Source organism: Mus caroli, unplaced genomic scaffold, assembly GCF_978045245.1.
Source record: "Mus caroli unplaced genomic scaffold, Mus_caroli_1 scaffold_2, whole genome shotgun sequence".
NCBI lineage: Eukaryota > Metazoa > Chordata > Mammalia > Rodentia > Muridae > Mus > Mus caroli.
The window spans coordinates 111,876,227-111,894,551 of NW_028227257.1; the positions used below are offsets into that span (position 1 = coordinate 111,876,227).

An 18,325-nucleotide genomic window follows, 5' to 3' on the forward strand; every position below is an offset into this window, starting at 1 on the left:
CCCGGAGCCAAGATGGCGCTCCCTGCAGGGCAGATCACTGTCCTCCGGCTGGGAGGGTGCCGGATGTCTGCGGCCCCAAAAGGGTACTGCCTCAGCGGCTCTGTGGCTCCCGCCTGTCCCAGAAGCTGTCTGCCTCTCTGGTCCTCACTCTGACCTGTACCGACTAAGTTCGGCGGAGTTCCGGAGCCAAGATGGCGCTCCCTGCAGGGCAGGTCACTGTCCTCCGGCTGGGAGGGTGCCGGATGTCTGCGGCCCCAAAAGGGTGCTGCCTCAGTGGCTCTGTGGCTCCCGCCTGTCCCAGAAGCTGTCTGCCTCTGTGGTCCTCACTCTAACCCGTACAGACTAAGTTCGGAGGAGTCCCGGAGCCAAGATGGCGCTCCCTGCAGGGCAGGTCCCTGTCCTCCGGCTGGGAGGGTGCCGGATGTCTGCGGCCCCAAAAGGGTGCTGCCTCAGCGGCTCTGTGGCTCCCGACTGTCCCAGAAGCTGTCTGCCTCTGTGGTCCTCACTCTGACCTGTACAGACTAAGTTCGGCGGAGTCCCGGAGCCAAGATGGCGCTCCCTGCAGGGCAGATCACTGTCCTCCGGCTGGGAGGGTGCCGGATGTCTGCGGCCCCAAAAGGGTGCTGCCTCAGCGGCTCTGTGGCTCCCGCCTGTCCCAGAAGCTGTCTGCCTCTGTGGTCCTCAGTCTGACCTGTACAGACTAAGTTCGGCGGAGTCCCGGAGCCAAGATGGCGCTCCCTGCAGGCTGATTACAATATCTTATAGATATGAAAGGATCTGATTTTTCAAGGATTATCAAAGGCTAGACTTTGTCCCTATTTCAAATTTTCAATATAAATTTCACCATATAACAAAAAGTTCTATACCTTTTCATTTTAGTTTCTATCATGTATTTATTTCACCAATATTTCATAATTTTACATTTCATTTGTAAATTATTTTGAATGAGATATTGTTTTAAATTTATTTTACCATACCTTATTCTTTTCACTGGATGTTTTCTTAGTCAGCCTACAAAGAAGAAAAAAGTTTCTGCTCAACATTTAAATATAAGAAGAATAGATAATATTGAAAAACATTATATTTATAGAAAACACAAGCATTTGTTATTTCTCCTACTCATAAATTATTTCAAATGTGATAAACTTCTACAAGTGAGATTCAGTAAAATAGAAAATAACATGAAAAACACATTTATTACTAAAACTATACAGATAGTTAAATTCTGAGCCAACTTTCTGAGAGCAGATGCAACAAGAAAATATAATATTACTAGTTTTATTTTATGAAAATAAATATGTTGACTTTCATTATTATCATTTATGAAAGTCTCTAAGGAAGGAAAATGTTCTTGCAGTGAAGATAGGAGTTAGCGTGGTTGGGACCTTCATTGCAATCTAAATTCAGTTTATTTCTCACAATGATTATATGAGGCAAATGCCAGTATTTTATAAATGAAAGGAGTAGGCTAAGAAAGACCAAAGCACATTCAAACCCAAGAATGCTGCCTACAGCTTTCTTATTATTTTGTGAACATTGTATCTGTCTTCCAGTATTTTATTTCAAAGGATGGTAGGTAGATTTAAACTATTATTATATTCCTTGTTATAATTATAAGTACTTTTTCTAATTACAAATACTTTTTAAATGTAAAAGCTACATATATAGTCATCTAAGAAACCTACATTCAACAAACAAATGGTTTATTTGTCTAAAGACATTTCTCAACTAGTGAATTTATCTATTCAAATATTGACATCTGCAGTAAATAAATTCTTATGGAGTGTTTGATTCATGCCAATACAACTGTTAATAAAATAAAGCTTCTGTACTTTAGAACTTCATAATCCAAAATCAGCGACCCATGCTGCATTATTTTGTATTAAACACTTACAAGTCCTTCATTTTTTTCTGCAGAAAAAACACAGCTATTTGATAGATATAGCTAATATTTTTTAGTTTCCTATAAAATGATAGGTACATAGCTATGGCAGGTATGACAAAGTAACAAATTAACTATTAGGATGTATTTGCTATGACTCATGCATTAACATGTTTTTATTGCGTAAGTATTTTAAAATAGCGTATGGTAGTTTTAATTTTAGATAACCATTTTAATGTACAGTTATATTGGATTATTGCATTTCTGAGCCAATTAAGAATGAATAACTAGTTACCAGAAAATATAGGATCAATAGCATTTATAAGTACTCTTACCCTGCTACAAATCCCTAAAGCTAATGTATAAAATCTTTGGATATGATAGTCTTTGGATATGAAGAGTCAATTAAGCTTAGTGAAAATACTGCTTCAGATGGGTGATTTTCAGCAGCATGGAAACATGGTCTAAAAGTCTTCTTTAAGCAACTTTCCAGGTGAAAAAGAAACTAGAGACTGGAGATATGGCTCATCACTTAAGAACACATATTGCTCTTTCAGAGGATCAATCAGACTTTGGGTCTCAGCACCCATATCAGGAGGCTCACAACTACCTGTACCTACCTCTTTACAAGGTCTGACCTCCAGTGCCTGCACTCAGATACACACCCCTAAGATATACACACACTTAATTAGACTAATAAAACCTATTAACAATGGCTCAGTGGTTTAGAGTACAAACTGCTCTTGCACAGGACCTGAGTTCGATATTTAGTAACACATCAGGCAGCTCAGAACTGTTTGTAACTCCAGCTGCCCCTCTGACAACCTTCACACACACACACACACACACACACACACACACACACACACAAATTAAAAGTTAAAAAGAAAATGTTGTTTTAAACATACTTCATTTAGTTTCAGCTTCTGTAGTTTTTTTCTCTTTTATTTTCTTATTTCAGTAATACTATTACCTGTAACAGTAAAAATTCTCTAAGTTGAGAACACCTATGTGTACAATTAGAGTTACATAGTATATTAGCTTTCCCATTGTTATGAAATTCTTGCAGAATGAAACTTTAGAGAGGAAAGGTTTATTTTGGTCATTGTTGAGCCTGTGGTTTATCACAGAAAGAAAAGTATGAAGAAGGAGTGTAATGTGTGTGATTGGTCACATGATACCCACATGAAGAATTTTTCTTAAGACATTTTTCCTGATACCCAAATACTGCCGGTAGAGAGTTAGTCTCCCAGGAGTTCTGCACACCTGTAAGCATAAGTAACACCACCACTTCTGCTCAAATTCCTGGCCCAAGAGGGACCAGCCCAGAGTCATCATGACACAGGAACTGGAAACAGCAGGGGACAGGATCCTTCAGGTTTCTGTCTGCTCCCTGGAGCTGACCCAGTGCTACACCTCTCCATACCCAAATTCATCACAAAGAGAACTGGTCTCCCAGGAGTACTGACAAACAAGTTTGAAGGAGGGACAAGCCATAGTCAGAGACAGCAATACCAACTAACACTAGAAATATCCAGATGGTGAGAGGCAAGGGCAAGAACATAAGGAACAGAAACAAAGTCTATTTGGCATTATCAGAACGTAGTTTTCCCACCACAGTGAGCCCTGGATACTCCAACACCAGAAAAGCAAGACTCTGACTTAAAAGTCACATCTCATGATGATGATAGAGGACTTTAAAGACATTAAAAAAAAAACTCCCTTAAAGAAATACAGCAGAACACAGGTAAACAGGTAGGAGCCCTTAAAGAGGAAACACAAAGAATTACAGGGAAACACAACCAAAACCATCCAGGATCTAAAAATGGACATAGAATCAATAAAGAAATCACAAAGGGAGACAACCTTGGAGAAAGAAAACCTAGGAAAGAGATCAGTAGTCATAGATGCATCACTGTACTGGTTGTTTTCATGTGTCAACTTGACACAAGGAGGAGTTATCAAAGAGAAAGGAGGAAATGCCTCCATGAGACCCAGCTGTAAGGCATTTTCTCAATTAGTGATCAAGGGAGAGGGCCCATTGTGGGTGGTGCCATCCCTGGGCTGGTAGTCTTGTGTTCTATAAGAACACAAACTGAGCAAGCTAGTAAGAAACATCCATGGCCTCTACACCAGCTCCTGCTTCCTGACCTGCTTGAGTTACAGTCCTGACTTCCTATAGTGATGACCAGCAATGTGGAAGTGTAAGCTGAATAAATCCTTTCCTCCCCAACTTGCTTCTTGGTCATGATGTTTGTGCAGGAATAGAAACCCTGACTAAGAAAATCACCAACAGAATACAAAAGATAGAAGAGAGAATCTCAGGTGCAGAAGATACCATAGAAAACATTGATACAACAGCCAAAGAAAAGGCAAAATGCAAAATGCTCCTATCTCAAAACATCCAGGAAATCTAGGTCAAACCTAAGAATAAAAGGTATAGAAGAGAGTGAAGATTCCCACTGAAAGGGCCAGTAAATACCTTCAACAAAATTATAGAAGAAAACTTCCCTAACCTAAAGAAAGAGATGCCCATGAACATACAAGAAGCCTACAGAACTCCAAATAGACTGGACCAGCAAAGAAATTTCTCCCGACACATAATAATCAGAACAACAAATGCACTAAATAAAGATAGAATATTAAAAGCAGTAAGGGAAAAGGGTCAAGTAACATATAAAGACAGGCCTATCAGAATTACACCAGACTTCTCACCAGAGACTATGAAAGCCAGAAGATTCTGGGCAGATGTCATACAGACCCTAAGAGAACACAAATGCCAGCTCAGGCTACTAGACCCAGCAAGACTCTCAATTACTATAGATGGAGAAACAATGATATTCCATGACAAAACCAAATTTACACAATATCTTTCCACAATCCAGCCCTACAATGGATAATAGATGGAAAACTCCAATACAAGAAAGGAAACTATACCCTAGAAAAAGCAAAAAAGTAATCTTCAACAAACCTAAAAGAATATAGCCACACAAACATAATTCCACCCATAACAACAAAAAGAACAGGAAGTGACAATCACAATTCCTTAATATTTCTTAACATCAATGGTCTCAAGTCTCCAATAAAAGACATAGACTAACAGATTGGATACATAAACGGGACCCAGCATTTTGTGCATACAGAAAACGCACCTCAGTGTCAAAGACAGACACTACCTCAGAGTAAAGAGCTAGAAAACAATTTTCCAAGCAAATGTTTCCAAGAAACAAGCCATTTAATATCAAATAAGATCAAATTTCAACCAAAAGTTATCAAAAAAGATAAGGAAGGACACTTCATATTCATCAAAGTGAAAATCCACCAAGAGCAAGTCTCAATTCTGAACATCTATGCCCCAAATGTAAGGGCACTCATATTCATAAAAGAAACTTTACTAAAGCTCAAAACACATATTGAACCACACACAATAATAGTGGGAGACTTCAACACCCCACTCTCACCAATGGACAGGTCATTGAAAAAGAAACTAAACAGAAACATTGATTCAAAGCAATCCCCATAAAAATTCCAACTCAATTCTTCATAGAGTTAGAAAGAGCAATTCTCAAATTCATTTGGAATAACAAAAAACCCAGGATAGCGAAAACTATTTTCAATAATAAAAGAACTTCTGTGGGAATCGCCATCCCTGAGCAATAGGGATTAAAAACTGCATGGTATTGGTACAGTGACAGGCAGGTAGATCAATGGGATAGAATTGAAGACCCAGAAATGAACCCACACACCTATGGCCACTTGATCTTTGACAAAGGAGCTAAAACCATCCAGTGGAAAAAAGATAGCATTTTCAATAAATGGTGCTGTTTCAACCGATGGTCAACATGTAGAAGAATGCAAATTGATCCATTCTTATCTCTCTGTACAAAGCTCAAGTCCAAGTGGATCACGGACCTCCACATAAATCCAAACACAGTGAATCTAATAGAAGAGAAAGTGGGGGGAAAGCCTCAAATACATGGGCACAGGGGGATATTTCCTGAACAGAACACCAACGGCCTATGCTCTAAGATTAAGAATAGACTGTGAAGCTCTTAAAATAAATACTCAACATCCTTAGTCATCAGGGAAATGAAAACCAAAACAACCCTGAGATTCCACCTCACACCAGTCAGAATGGCTAAGATCAAAAACTCATGTGACAGGAGGTGCTGAAGAGGATGTGGAGAAAGGGGAACACTCCCTTCATGGCTGGTGGGATTACAAGCTGGTACTCTGAAAATCAGTCTGGCCGTTCCTCAGAAAATTGGACAGAGTACTGCCTGACAACCCAGCAATACCACTACTAGGCATAGACCCAGAAGATGCTCCAACATGTAATAAGGACACATGCTCCACTATGATCATAGCAATCTTATTTATAATAAATAGCCAGAAGTTGGGAACAACCCAGATGTCCCTCAATGGAAGAATGGATACAGAAAATGTGGTACATCTACACAATGGAGTACTACTCAGCTATTATAAACAATGACTTCATGAATTTCACAGAAAAGTGGATGGAATATCATTCTGAGTGAGGTAACCCAGTTACAAAAGAATACACATGGTATGCACTCACTGATAAGTGGATATTAGACCAAAAGTTCAAAATACCCAAGGTACAATTCATAGACTATATGAAGCTCAAGAAGAGGGAAGACCAAAGTGTGATGCTTTAGTGTTTCTTAGAAGGGGGGAACTAAATTCTCATATGAGGGAATAAGGAGACAAAGCGTGGAGCAGAGACAGACAGAAAGGCTATCCAGAAACTGCCCCACCTGGGGATCCATCCCATATACATTTGCCAAACCCAGATGGTACTGCAGATGATGGGAAGGAAGTGCTTGCTCAGAGGAGCACAATATGGCCGACTAATGAGAGGCTCTGCCAGAGCCTGACAAATACAGAGGCAGATGCTTGCAACCAACCATTGGACTGAGTTCAGGGTCCTTGATGGAGGAGTTGGAGAAGGGACTGAAGGAGCTGAGGGGGTTTGCAGCCCCATGGGAGGAGCAACAATGTCAACTGGCCAGACCTCCTGGAGCTCCCAGGGACTGTACCACCAACCAAAGAGTACACATTGTGGGACTCATGGCTCCAGCTGCATATGTGGCAGAGGATGGCCTTGTTGGACATAAGTGGGAGGAGAGGCCCTTGGGCCTTAGTGGGTTCAATGCCCCAGTGTAGGGGAATGCCTGGGTGAAAAGATGGAAGTGGGTGGTGGAGAGGCAGGGGAGGGGAGATGAAATTGGGGGTTCCAGAGGGGAGATAACATTTGAAATGTGAATAAAGAAAATATCCAATAAAAGAAAAAATATTTTTTCCTTAATTTTTTTTTATTGTTTGTAACTATACCATATCTGTGGTTCTGTGTACATGCCTGAGGATACCAAAAACCCCAACTGGGTCTAGGGTAGCAAAGATAGGATATAGATTTTAGTAAGTAATAACTCAGGAGTGTTGGAGGGGAAGTGTAACCAATGTAGAAGTTTGGGAGTGGCCCAACCATTGAGCGAACTAAGGCATATTAAATAGCTTCACGTGTGTGTGTGTGTGTGTGTGTGTGTGTCTTTCATTTGGGAATCCAGAACATTGGAACAGTATCATGGAACTTGTGCCACTGCCACTGGAGTGATTAGAGTGAGTTAATCAGCTTTGCAATATACTAGTGCTCTTTTTTCTAAACTAATATAATTTCCACATTTATTCTAATTACTTATCGCCACAAAAAATGTAGCTGCAATCCCTTATCGAAGAATCTTCTATTTCGATAGACAGAGGTTACAGTAGAGAACCACAACTCAAAATGTAGAGACTAAGTGCTATTATGGTTGGTTTTTAATGCCAAGTTGCTATAAGTTAGACTCAGCTGAGTAGGGACCTCACCTGAGGAGGTGTTCTGATTGTACTCCTTGACTGATGTGGGAAGGCCCACCTTGATTTCGGATAGCACCCTGACAGGAGGCCAGATAAAAAAAGGGGATATTTCAGAAGGAAGTTTAGTCTAGTTCTTTGCTTGCTTGAGCACTCTTGCCACTCAATTGTTCTGCCCGTTGGTGCTGCTAATGCTGATTCCTTCAAGGAGAGTAGAAACAGAGAGTTGCCAAGCCTTTTCTCGGTCTTGGCTCCTCAGAAACTTTCTGGGGTCCAGTGCTACACTAGGACTACTGAGGCAACCCACCTTGTAAATTGGGTGACTACTGGTCATTGCTTCCCAGAGAGGGGCAGGTATTCTGAGACTACTACAACTGCTAAGGCATGTAGCCTCATAGCACCAGGTTCTCAGTGTCTCAGGTGTGATTTGGCTATCATTATTTTAAAACTCAATAAATTTGTACATACATCAGTGTGTGTGTGCGCGCACGCGCGCATGTGTGTGTTCTATTCCTCTACAAAACCCTGACTAAAATAAATGCCCACTCCCAATTGATGTATCTGCAGAATAACGCCTACATCAAAGACATAGGGAAAATTGTAGAAGGCCCTGGACAATTGTTCAATCAAAAGGAAGAGATGCTAGCTGTGAGACAGTATCTTCTAAACATGTCTGGGATTGTCCAACTCATACCTGCATAATGACCACAGAAGTTGACATGCCAAGAGGCAGGGGGTTCACAAGCTACTATGCCTAACAGAAGAGCTACTGGCTATCAATGGTGGCTAAGTGAGGTAGAATTGATTTTCCCTAGGAACAAGCTCCCAGATAGGTTACCAAGGCTCAAGCAGTCAACTGTAAACACATATGCATGTAAACACCACCAAATGGACTTTGCAATACACATATGTAACAATAATATTTATGAAGAGGGCATAAATTTTCCGATCTGGGAGCTGTTGGAGAAGTTGGAGCAGGGAAGAAGGAATGTAAATACAATAGTCATGTATAAACTCGAAAAAGAAAAAAAATTAAATTAAAAAAGGCATCTAATTTTAAGGCACTTTCCACTAAGCAACTGTACGTATTCAAAGTAATTATTTATATTAAATATGAACTCTATAGCAAAAAAGGGTAAAATGCATAAAATGGGCTAAATTTACAAACTGAGCTTATTTTACATGTATATGAAGGAATTGTGGGAATATAATGTGCTTCATAGCAAAATATGTTTACAAAGGGAGTTACATTAAACAGAAAATTCCCAGTATTAGCAGTTTCTTGTACCTAGCCAAGATGCCATCGATTTAGTCCCTGTGGGCTGAAATCAGCAATTTATTTGCTTGCAGTTTTTCTCTGTCAACCATTTCTTGTGGTGCTGGGTATTTGAACCAGGGGCAGTTCAATGTGACCTGAACAGTATAACACTGAACTATATTTTAACTCTTGAAAATGCTATGATTTAAAAATCAATTATCCACATTATTCAGTTGTTATCTGGAACTGATTATGGACTGTAGCAACAGAGAATTTTTTTCTATATTTTTTTCTTTTTACATTTTAGATTTTATTCCACTTTCCAACTGTTCCACATCCCATACCCCCTCTCTGTCCTCCCTGTCTCCACGAGGATATCCCCACCCAAATCCCACCCCACCAGACCTCTAAACTCCCTAAGGCTTCCAGTCTCTTGAGGGTTAGGTACATCTTCTCTGACTACACCCAGACCCAGAAGTCCTCTGCTGTATATGTGTTGGGGGCCTTATATCATCTGCTGTATGCTGCCTGGTTGGTGGTCTAGTGTCTGAGAGATCTTGGGGATCCAGGTTGATTGAGACTGCTGGTCCTCTTAAAGGGTCATCCTCCTCCTCAGCTTCTTCCAGCTTTTGCCTAATTCGACCACAGGGTTTAGCAGCTTCTGTCCATTGGTTGGATGCAAATATCTGCATCTGACTCTTTGAGCTGCTTGTTGGGTCTTTTGGGGGGCAGTCATGATAGATCCGTTTTTTGTGAGCTCTCCATTGCCTCAGTAATAGTATCAGGTTTTGGGACCTCCCCTTTGGCTGGATCCCACTTTGGGCCTGATGCTGGACCTTCTTTTCCTCAGGCTTCTCTCCATTGCCATCCTTGTAATTCTTTCAGACAGGAACAATTATGGGTCAGAGATATGACTGTGGGATGGCAACCCCACCCCTCACTTGATGCCCTGTCTTCCTGCTGGAGGTGGGCTCTATAAGTTTCCTCTCTACTGTCAGGCATTTCATCCTAAGGTCCCTCCTTTTGAGTCCTGAGAGTCTCTCACCTCCCAGGTCTCTGGTGCATTCTGGAGGGTCCTCCCAACCCCTACCTCACAAGATTGCTTGTTTCCATTCTTTCTGCTGGCCCTCAGGGCTTTAGTCCTTTTCCCCACTCAATACCAGATCATGTTCCCCTCCCCACACCCACCCTGTTTCCCTCCCAAGTCTCTCCCTCCCCCAACCCCCATTGTGGTTGCTTTCTTCTCCCTCCCAAGTGGGACTGAGGTGTCCTCACTTGGACCCTTCAGATTGTTGACCTTTTTGAGTTCTGTAGACTGTATCTTGGGTATTCTGTACTTTTTTTTTCTTGGCTAATTTCCACATACTAGTGAGTACATACCATGCATGTCCTTTTGGGTCTGAGCTACCTCAATCAGGATATTTTCTAGTTCCATCCATTTGCCTGCAAAACTCAAGATGTCCTCATTCTTAATAGCTGAATAGTATTCCATTGTGTATATGAACCACATTTTCTGTCTCCATTCTTCTGTCATGGGACATCTGGGTTCTTTCCAGATTCTGGCTATCACAAACAAGGCCGCTATGAACACAGTGGAACATTTGCCCCTGTGGGATGGTGGGGCATCTTTTGGGTATATTTCCAAGAGTGGTATTGCTGGGTCATCAGGTAGATCCATTTCTAATTTTCTGAGGAGCTTCCAGATCGATTTCCAGAGTGGTGGTACCAGTTTGCAATCCCACCAGCAATGGAGGAGCATTTCTCTTTCTCCACATTCTCACCAGCATGTGCTGTCACCTGAGGTTTTGATCTTAGCCATTCTGATTGGTGTAAGGTGATCAGGGTAATTTTAATTTGCATTTCTCTGATCACTAAGGACTTTTCTTTAGGTACTTCTCAGCCTTTCGAGATTCCTCTGTTGTGAATTCTCTCAGTTTAGTTCTACACCTCATTTTTTTTGATTGGGTTGTTTGGGGTTTTTCTTTTGGTGGTTAGCTTCTTAAGTTCTTTATATATTTTGGATATTAGCCCTCTATCGTATGTGGGGTTAGTGAAGATTTTTTTCCCAATCTGTAGATTGCTGATTTGTCTTTTTGACTATGTCTTTTGCCTTACAGAAGCTTTCCAGTTTCATGAAGTCCCCTTTATAAATTCTTGATCTTAGTGCATGAGCTGATGGAGTTTAGGAAATTTCCCCCTGTGCCAATGAGTTCAAGGCTCTTTCCCACTTTCTCTTCTATTAGATTGAATGTTGAGGTCCTTGATCCACTTGGACTTGAGCCTTGTGCAAGGTGACAAATATGGGTCTACTTTCATTTTTCTACATACAGACAACCAGTTAGAGGAGCACAATTTATTGAAGACGCTTTCTTTTTTCCATTGTATATTTTTGTCTTCTTTGTCAAAGATCAGTGTGCATACGTGTGTGGTTTCATTTCTGGGTCTTCAATTCTATTCCATTGATCAACATGTCTGTCTCTGTACCAATACCATACAGTTTTTATCACTATTGCTCTGTAGTAGAGCTTGAGGTCAGGGTTGGTGATTCCTCCAGTCATTCTTTTATTGTTAAGAATTGTTTTTGAAATTCTGGGATTTTTGCCTTTCCAGATGAATTTGAGAATTGCTTTTTCCCTGTCTTTGAAGAATTGTGTTGCAATTTTGACAGGAATTACACTGAATCTGTAGCTTGCCTTCGGTAGGATGGCCATTTTGTTAATTTTTTGTTAATCCATGAGCATAGGCGATCACTCTATTTTCTGAGATCTTCTTCGATTTCTTTCTTGAGAGACTTGAAGTTATTGTCATATAGATCTATCACTTATTTGGTTAGAGTTACCCCATGATGTTTAATATTATTTGTGGATATTGTGAAGAGAGTTGTTTCCATAAATTCCTTCCCACCCTGTTTATCATTGTATAAAGGAAGGCTACTGATTTGAGTTAATTTTATATCCAGCCACTTTGCTGAAGTTGTTTATCAGTTGGAGAAGTTATTTGATGCCAACAAAGATTAAACTATTTACTATGTGGTTGTTTACATAAAAAGCACCCTTTTGTGTTTTTGTCTTTTGTTTGTACATTGTGTAAGTTTCTTCTGTTATTTCTGTGATAAAATACTTGACAGAGAATACTTTGGGAAGGAAGGGATTAGGGTTGATCAAGGGCTCATAGCCTAGGCCATTGAACAGTGTTGCCCACAGTAATGGTGACTCCACCTCAAGTAATTAATGTACATCATCATTCTCAAATAGGCCCATAGGCTTTGTCTCTTCATTATTATGCACACATCCTGTTAAGGCAACAATATAACTATGAGAACTCTATTCCTTGTCAGCCTGACACCCAAACATGCAACTGTTAAATTAGTATGTTTGTTCCAGTACCAACCAAAGCTAAACTGTGGATAAAGGATAAAGAAACAGGGATACCTACTAAATATTTATCCATCAAAAAGTATTTGTCAACTCTAGTTAACACTACTGCACCAGAAATTACAGCCCTGTCATTATTCTTCAAATATAGCAGTTGTCAGTATAATGGAAAACAATGGTATCTCGTTATATTCTTTTGATGTCAGTGCAAGGCTGAACATCCCTAGTAAAAGCATAAGATTTGTTAAGCATGAACATTGGGCCAAATGAGAATTAGCTACTTCAGACAATAACAATGCTATACACTTACCTAACATGCTTTTTTTGTGTAACAGGAAATTGATGGTTACTAGCCTTCCCACAATGCATTTGCTGGATGAATCCATTTCTCACAGCAGTATCAGAAATAGCAGCTGCATTATCACCATCACCACCAGCAGCAGCAGTAGTGTTGCCATAAGATGGCTTTTCTACTATGTCCATCTTGTTGCTGAGTCTTGTCTTCCTTTTATGTTTAAGCTGCAATAAAAGTTTGCTTCTAAGAACACTAACAGTTTTTTAATAAAATTATTTCTTCTACTTTGTTACTTAACCCAGTTCCATTTTCACAATTTTAATGAACAAGACCTGCTTCCATGGTAGTCCAGTATTGTCACTACAGTATTCTTCATTTCATAGGTTTCTTTTCAATCACTGTTTTCTATCTAAAATAACCACTGTAAGACTCATCTTTGTAGAAAGACAGGTGTCCCCTTTTATTTTCACTAGCAAGATTTCACATTTATGTATTGATTTAGAGAATATGATGTTGTATGGCTCTTGTAACCAGTGATTGTCTTAACCTAAGTTTATATCTTCTCCAGTATACTTGTTGGAAAACAGATAGAAAGCCAAAAATGATCCAGGCATAAAGTACATGCTAACTTTCATGCATATTCTCCTCTAGTGGATGTGTGATCAGTAGTATAATATTTTCTATTTTAATTGTTCTTGTTTGACCAACAGTTTCTCTTCTCAATTATGCTTGAGGAGGGGCTGGAAGTACGGACATCACATCTGTCACAATCCTTACCTGGTTTTGGTTCCTGAGAGATTTTCTTTTTGAAATATGTAATTATGAACATTAATTTGATCTGATTCTTTAGTTCATTGTTAAAATCAAATTTACAATTAATTTAAAATAAAATTAACTTAGCTTTTGAGTAATTATGGACATGAAAAAAATTAGGAAACTAATTGAAATTCATCTAAGCTCCATCCTGTATTTTACCTGTTCCCCTAACACTGACAAGCACTTCAAACTGAAAAGAAATTTGCCATAGCCCATGTCAGAAGTAAAAAAAGAGCAGTGATCTTAACTCTTTACAACTTTGGAATGAACTTAATTCATTTTTGTGAAATTTATCAAAATCAAATTAAATGGCCTTAATAATATATGAAGATTTCTTTCATTTAAAAAAAAATCTATGCAATGTCTTTCATAGTGAGCATTTATAGTGAATTTAAGCCATGTATCCAAAATTCTGTGAATAGAGAGTAGGCAAACTATTTTAAACTATTTAGGAACTTGTCACAGGACAGTTGATCACATTGTGAGACTGTGTAATGAAAAAACCTTTTTCTCATTGTGGTGTGACTCAGACCTTAGCACCTACCTTTAATCCCAAACAATGAAGGTAAAGTTAGTTTGTAGAAGGAAGCACCCATATTCAAGTGATTTCTAAGTGACAAAGTGATGAATCAGAAATATTTGACAGAATAGGATATGTTCAACTCTGATGAGAACAGAGAGGTAAGGGAAGCTACTTAAGAGAGCAGTGCAGAGAAGGAGAGAAGCAGTTTTATGGGGTGTGCTTTACAGACAGGTTGAAGAGGAGAAAAGCTAGACACAGGTGAAGATAGCAAGAGGCAGAGTGAGTAGGAGCCAGAAGATTAGAACAGATTGCCAGAGATAGTTTCAGGCTAAGAGCGAAAAATCAGAGGCTGAGAGAGAAGCCAGATTGAATCAGTCAGAGGAGTTTGAGCCAGAACAGCTGAGTAGACCAGCCAGCCAGAAATCAGAAAGAACTAGAAAGGGTGAGCTTATTCAGCAGCAAGTTTCAGAGGCTGAAAACATTCTAGGCCTAGATAAGATTGCATAGAGACTAGAAGCGTCCCCGACTAGGACTGGGTTAGCAACCTGAGGCAGTGAACCTCCAAGAGGACAGTTACATCAGGTGAACAAAAGAAAGTTGAACAGGAACCTCAAAGAAAACCAAGTTCCTGCACTGTACCACTAGGAGGTAGCTGTATGAGTTCAATCAACATATTCTTATATCTACTCCAGTTAACAGAATACAACTATTGCATAAGAATTCTTTTTTTTAATTAGGTATTTTCCTCATTTTCATTTCCAATGCTATCCCAAAAGTCCCCCATACCCTCCCCCGACTCCCCTACCCACCCACTCCCACTTTTTGGCCCTGGCATTCCCCTGTACTGGGGCATATACATTTTGCAAGTTCAATGGGCCTCTTTTTCCAGTGATGGCCAACTAGGCCATCTTTGGATACATATGCAGTTAGAGTCAAGAGCTCTGGGGTACTGGTTAGTTCATAATGTTGTCTTAAATTTCTACATTGGAAGGAAGTACATTAGGATGGCACTCTTTGTAACCAAATACCAACAATCCTTTTCTAGAAGGTGTCATTTTCCTATCCTAGGTAGCAGAGTTGACCTTATGATTCACTGCTCTCCTACAGTGAAAATATTGAAGTCAGTCACAAGAAGGAAAAACCACATTTTTTGACATTGCAGATACTGAATCTCAATAGGAATTAATTACATTTTACCTGATATGGATTATTATCCAGACCACAAACACAACTTGCTATTACTTTATTATATAAGGAGGCATATACCTTGATAAATAGATTCAAAAATTTTGACTCATTTTAAAGGAAAAGTTTCATAAAACTTGCATGAATATTCTAATTTCTGTTTATATTTCAGCATTTTTCTAATTAAATTTTAAACATTATAGATTCTTCAGTGAACTATAAAATGTTATTCTACTTGGTCGATGCTGCATTATTAAACAAATACATTAAATGAGAATTTTAAATTGAAGAATTACACACCAATGGCTGGTTGTTCTTACTGCCATTTTCCCCATTCGGGTCTCTGCATGTCACATATAAGCTTGGTTTTCCTGAAAACACAAACATTTAAAACAAAGTATAAAGAAAGGTCCAATAAATGACAATCTCTAGAACAACACAGAAGAGCAAGATGATGCAGTAGGTAAAGCTACTTGCTGCCAGTACTAATGACCAAGGACCAACACAGTAGAAGGGGAGAACTGACTCCCTCAAGATGAATTCATGTGCCTCTGTAATCCACTGAAATATACAATACATAAATGTACAAATAAATATGTATAAGCATTAAAATCAAAATTTTATTTTCAAAAGAAATGGATTAAACCTTACCACTAGGGCTGGTGAGATGGCTCAGTGGGTAAGAGCACCCGACTGCTCTTCTGAAGGTCTAGAGTTCAAATCCCAGCAACCACATGGTGGTTCACAACCATCAGTAACTTGAGATCTGACTCCCTCTTCTGGAGTGTCTGAAGACAGCTACTGTGTACTTACATACAATAAATAAATAAATCTTAAAAAAAAAAAAGGGCTGGTGAGATGGCTCAGTGGGTAAGAGCACCCGACTGCTCTTCCGAAGGTCTGGAGTTCAAATCCCAGCAACCACATGGTGGCTCACAACCATCAGTAACTTGAGATCTGACTCCCTCTTCTGGAGTGTCTGAAGACAGCTACAGTGTACTTACATATAATAAATAAATAAATAAATAAATAAATAAATAAATCTTAAAACAAAACAAAACAAAACAAAAAACCTTACCACTACTTGACTATTATTCCCCTTTCTTGAGTACATATTTGCCAATGAGTATTGGAAATGACCAAACCTATTAGTATTTTACTTGGACACTTGGACATACACTGCATTGGATTATGTTCAGAAATACAATGGTATCAATGAACCAACCCTCAAAGACAACATTTTTAAATCCCACAGAAACATTCAAACTCACCATTTTCTATCTTGGCACTGATGTTTAAACAGCCTGCATTGGACTCATCAGAAATCCTCTTCCTTCCTCCCCTTTACCTATGACTATGATGCACCCTCCATCTGAAAACACTCTGTCCATGTTTCTGTAAAGCTTCATTCCTTCCCTTAAGACTCATCCACAGTGGGAAGTCATCACTGACTGTGGCAATTTTACTCTATTAGGAAGTATCTCTTTTGCATTCTTTACTACTTTATCAACTTTGTCACTCTGATATTTGAAATTTAAATAGTATGGCACATCAACTTCTTTTGTTCCTAGACTTGGGGAGGAGAGAGCCTTTAATATTCTTTCCATACTTCTGATCATAAATTTCTGTTTCATTTTCCTAGTATTCCTCATACTTTGTGCATTTTTTTATTAGTCTTCCTTTTCCCACTGTTCTTCATTATAGCTCAATACAAGTATTTTGAAATAGATTTAAAGTGGCATTCCCATTTTCAGCCTATGCTGAACTTGATAGCAAGCCTATTACCATTTGAGTTCTATTTGAACTCTCTGTATATGTAATACATGATTCTCATTGGCTTACTTTACCAAATTGCTTTGAATTAAATAGAGTTCTGACCTTTCATTTGTCCACTTGCCACATGTTCTCCTCTCTGATCTGCAGTCTTGGGTAAGTGTACAACATCCTCCTGTGCAAGTGCCTCAGAGATGCTCTGTTGAAATCATTTTAACAAACAAGATTTTAATGAAGATCTCTCATGCATTACCGGAAAAGGCAGCCTAGTTTCTTATTTTAAAGCAATAACATTGGAAAATCATGGATGATTTATATTAAAACTCAAACTATTGAGTAATGTGCCTCACAAGCTTGTCTACATCAAGACAGTTTATTTTCATGTAGCTATATATTACTACATAAACCAAGCATGAAAGACTGGAGACATAATCATAGATGGCATATGTCAAAAACAAACCATTTTGGATATAAAATTATGCTTTATTTTTCTCTGGAAAATATAATATATATATATAAAATATATGAAATATTTAAAATGTAAATTTAAAAGATTTTAACATATGTTACATATAAAATAAAATATATAAATTAACACATTTTTACATATATTTTGGAGTGATGTTTTTGTACTCTGTGTTAAGTAAGATGTGTCTCTGTCCATCCTTGCCTTCCTTAAGGCACCTTCTGATTGGTTAAAATAAACAGCCTGTGGCCTATAGCAAAAGGCAGAATAGTAATGTGGTTCTTCCAGATAGAGACAAGAACTCTGGGAAAAAGAGAAACTCAGAAAATTTGCAATCAACACATGGAGGAAGTGAGACATATAAAACTGAGGAGAGGTAACCAGCCACATGGCAGAACTTAGATTAGTATAAATAGGATAGTTTAGTTATGAGAGTTGGAGCCAAGCCTAAGTTAAGGCCAAAAGCTATTAAATAAATATATCCCTCTGTGTCATTATTTGGGGACTGGGTAAGGCATAGAAAAGTTTACAGTTATTTGTGTGTGTGTGTGTGTGTGTGTGTGTGTGTGTGTGTGTGTGTGTGTAATAGAGACATGTTAAAATCTTTAAAATTCTTAAATCATTTGACAGTTACACTTCTCTCTCACTCATCCTCATTACCTTCATTTTCCACTGAAACCCATATTCCAACATGTTTTCATAATGTTTTCCTTTCTTCTTCTGTGTGACCTGCTGACCTTAATTAGAGTTACTTACCTGAGTGTATGTGGGTAGTTATTTACCCAGTATAAATGAATGAATGAATGAATGAATGGATGGATGTATACATAAATATATCCTAAGCTACATCCATGAAGCAAATGACACTCCTTCCTAAAC

The 18,325-nt window shown here is 38.9% G+C and overlaps 1 protein-coding gene across 1 annotated transcript in view; it reads right to left on the bottom strand.

Moving 5' to 3' along the window:
- LOC110289830 (uncharacterized) overlaps nt 1–18,325 on the bottom strand; it is a 153,161-nt gene that overhangs the window by 47,763 nt on the left and 87,073 nt on the right. The window contains exons 29-32 of the mRNA XM_085834804.1: nt 17,086–17,179; nt 15,508–15,578; nt 12,699–12,907; nt 978–1,011 (exon numbers count right to left, since the gene is read on the bottom strand). Of these exons, the coding sequence (XP_085690930.1) occupies nt 978–1,011; nt 12,699–12,907; nt 15,508–15,578; nt 17,086–17,179 (408 nt within the window). The remainder of the gene's footprint in view (nt 1–977; nt 1,012–12,698; nt 12,908–15,507; nt 15,579–17,085; nt 17,180–18,325) is intronic.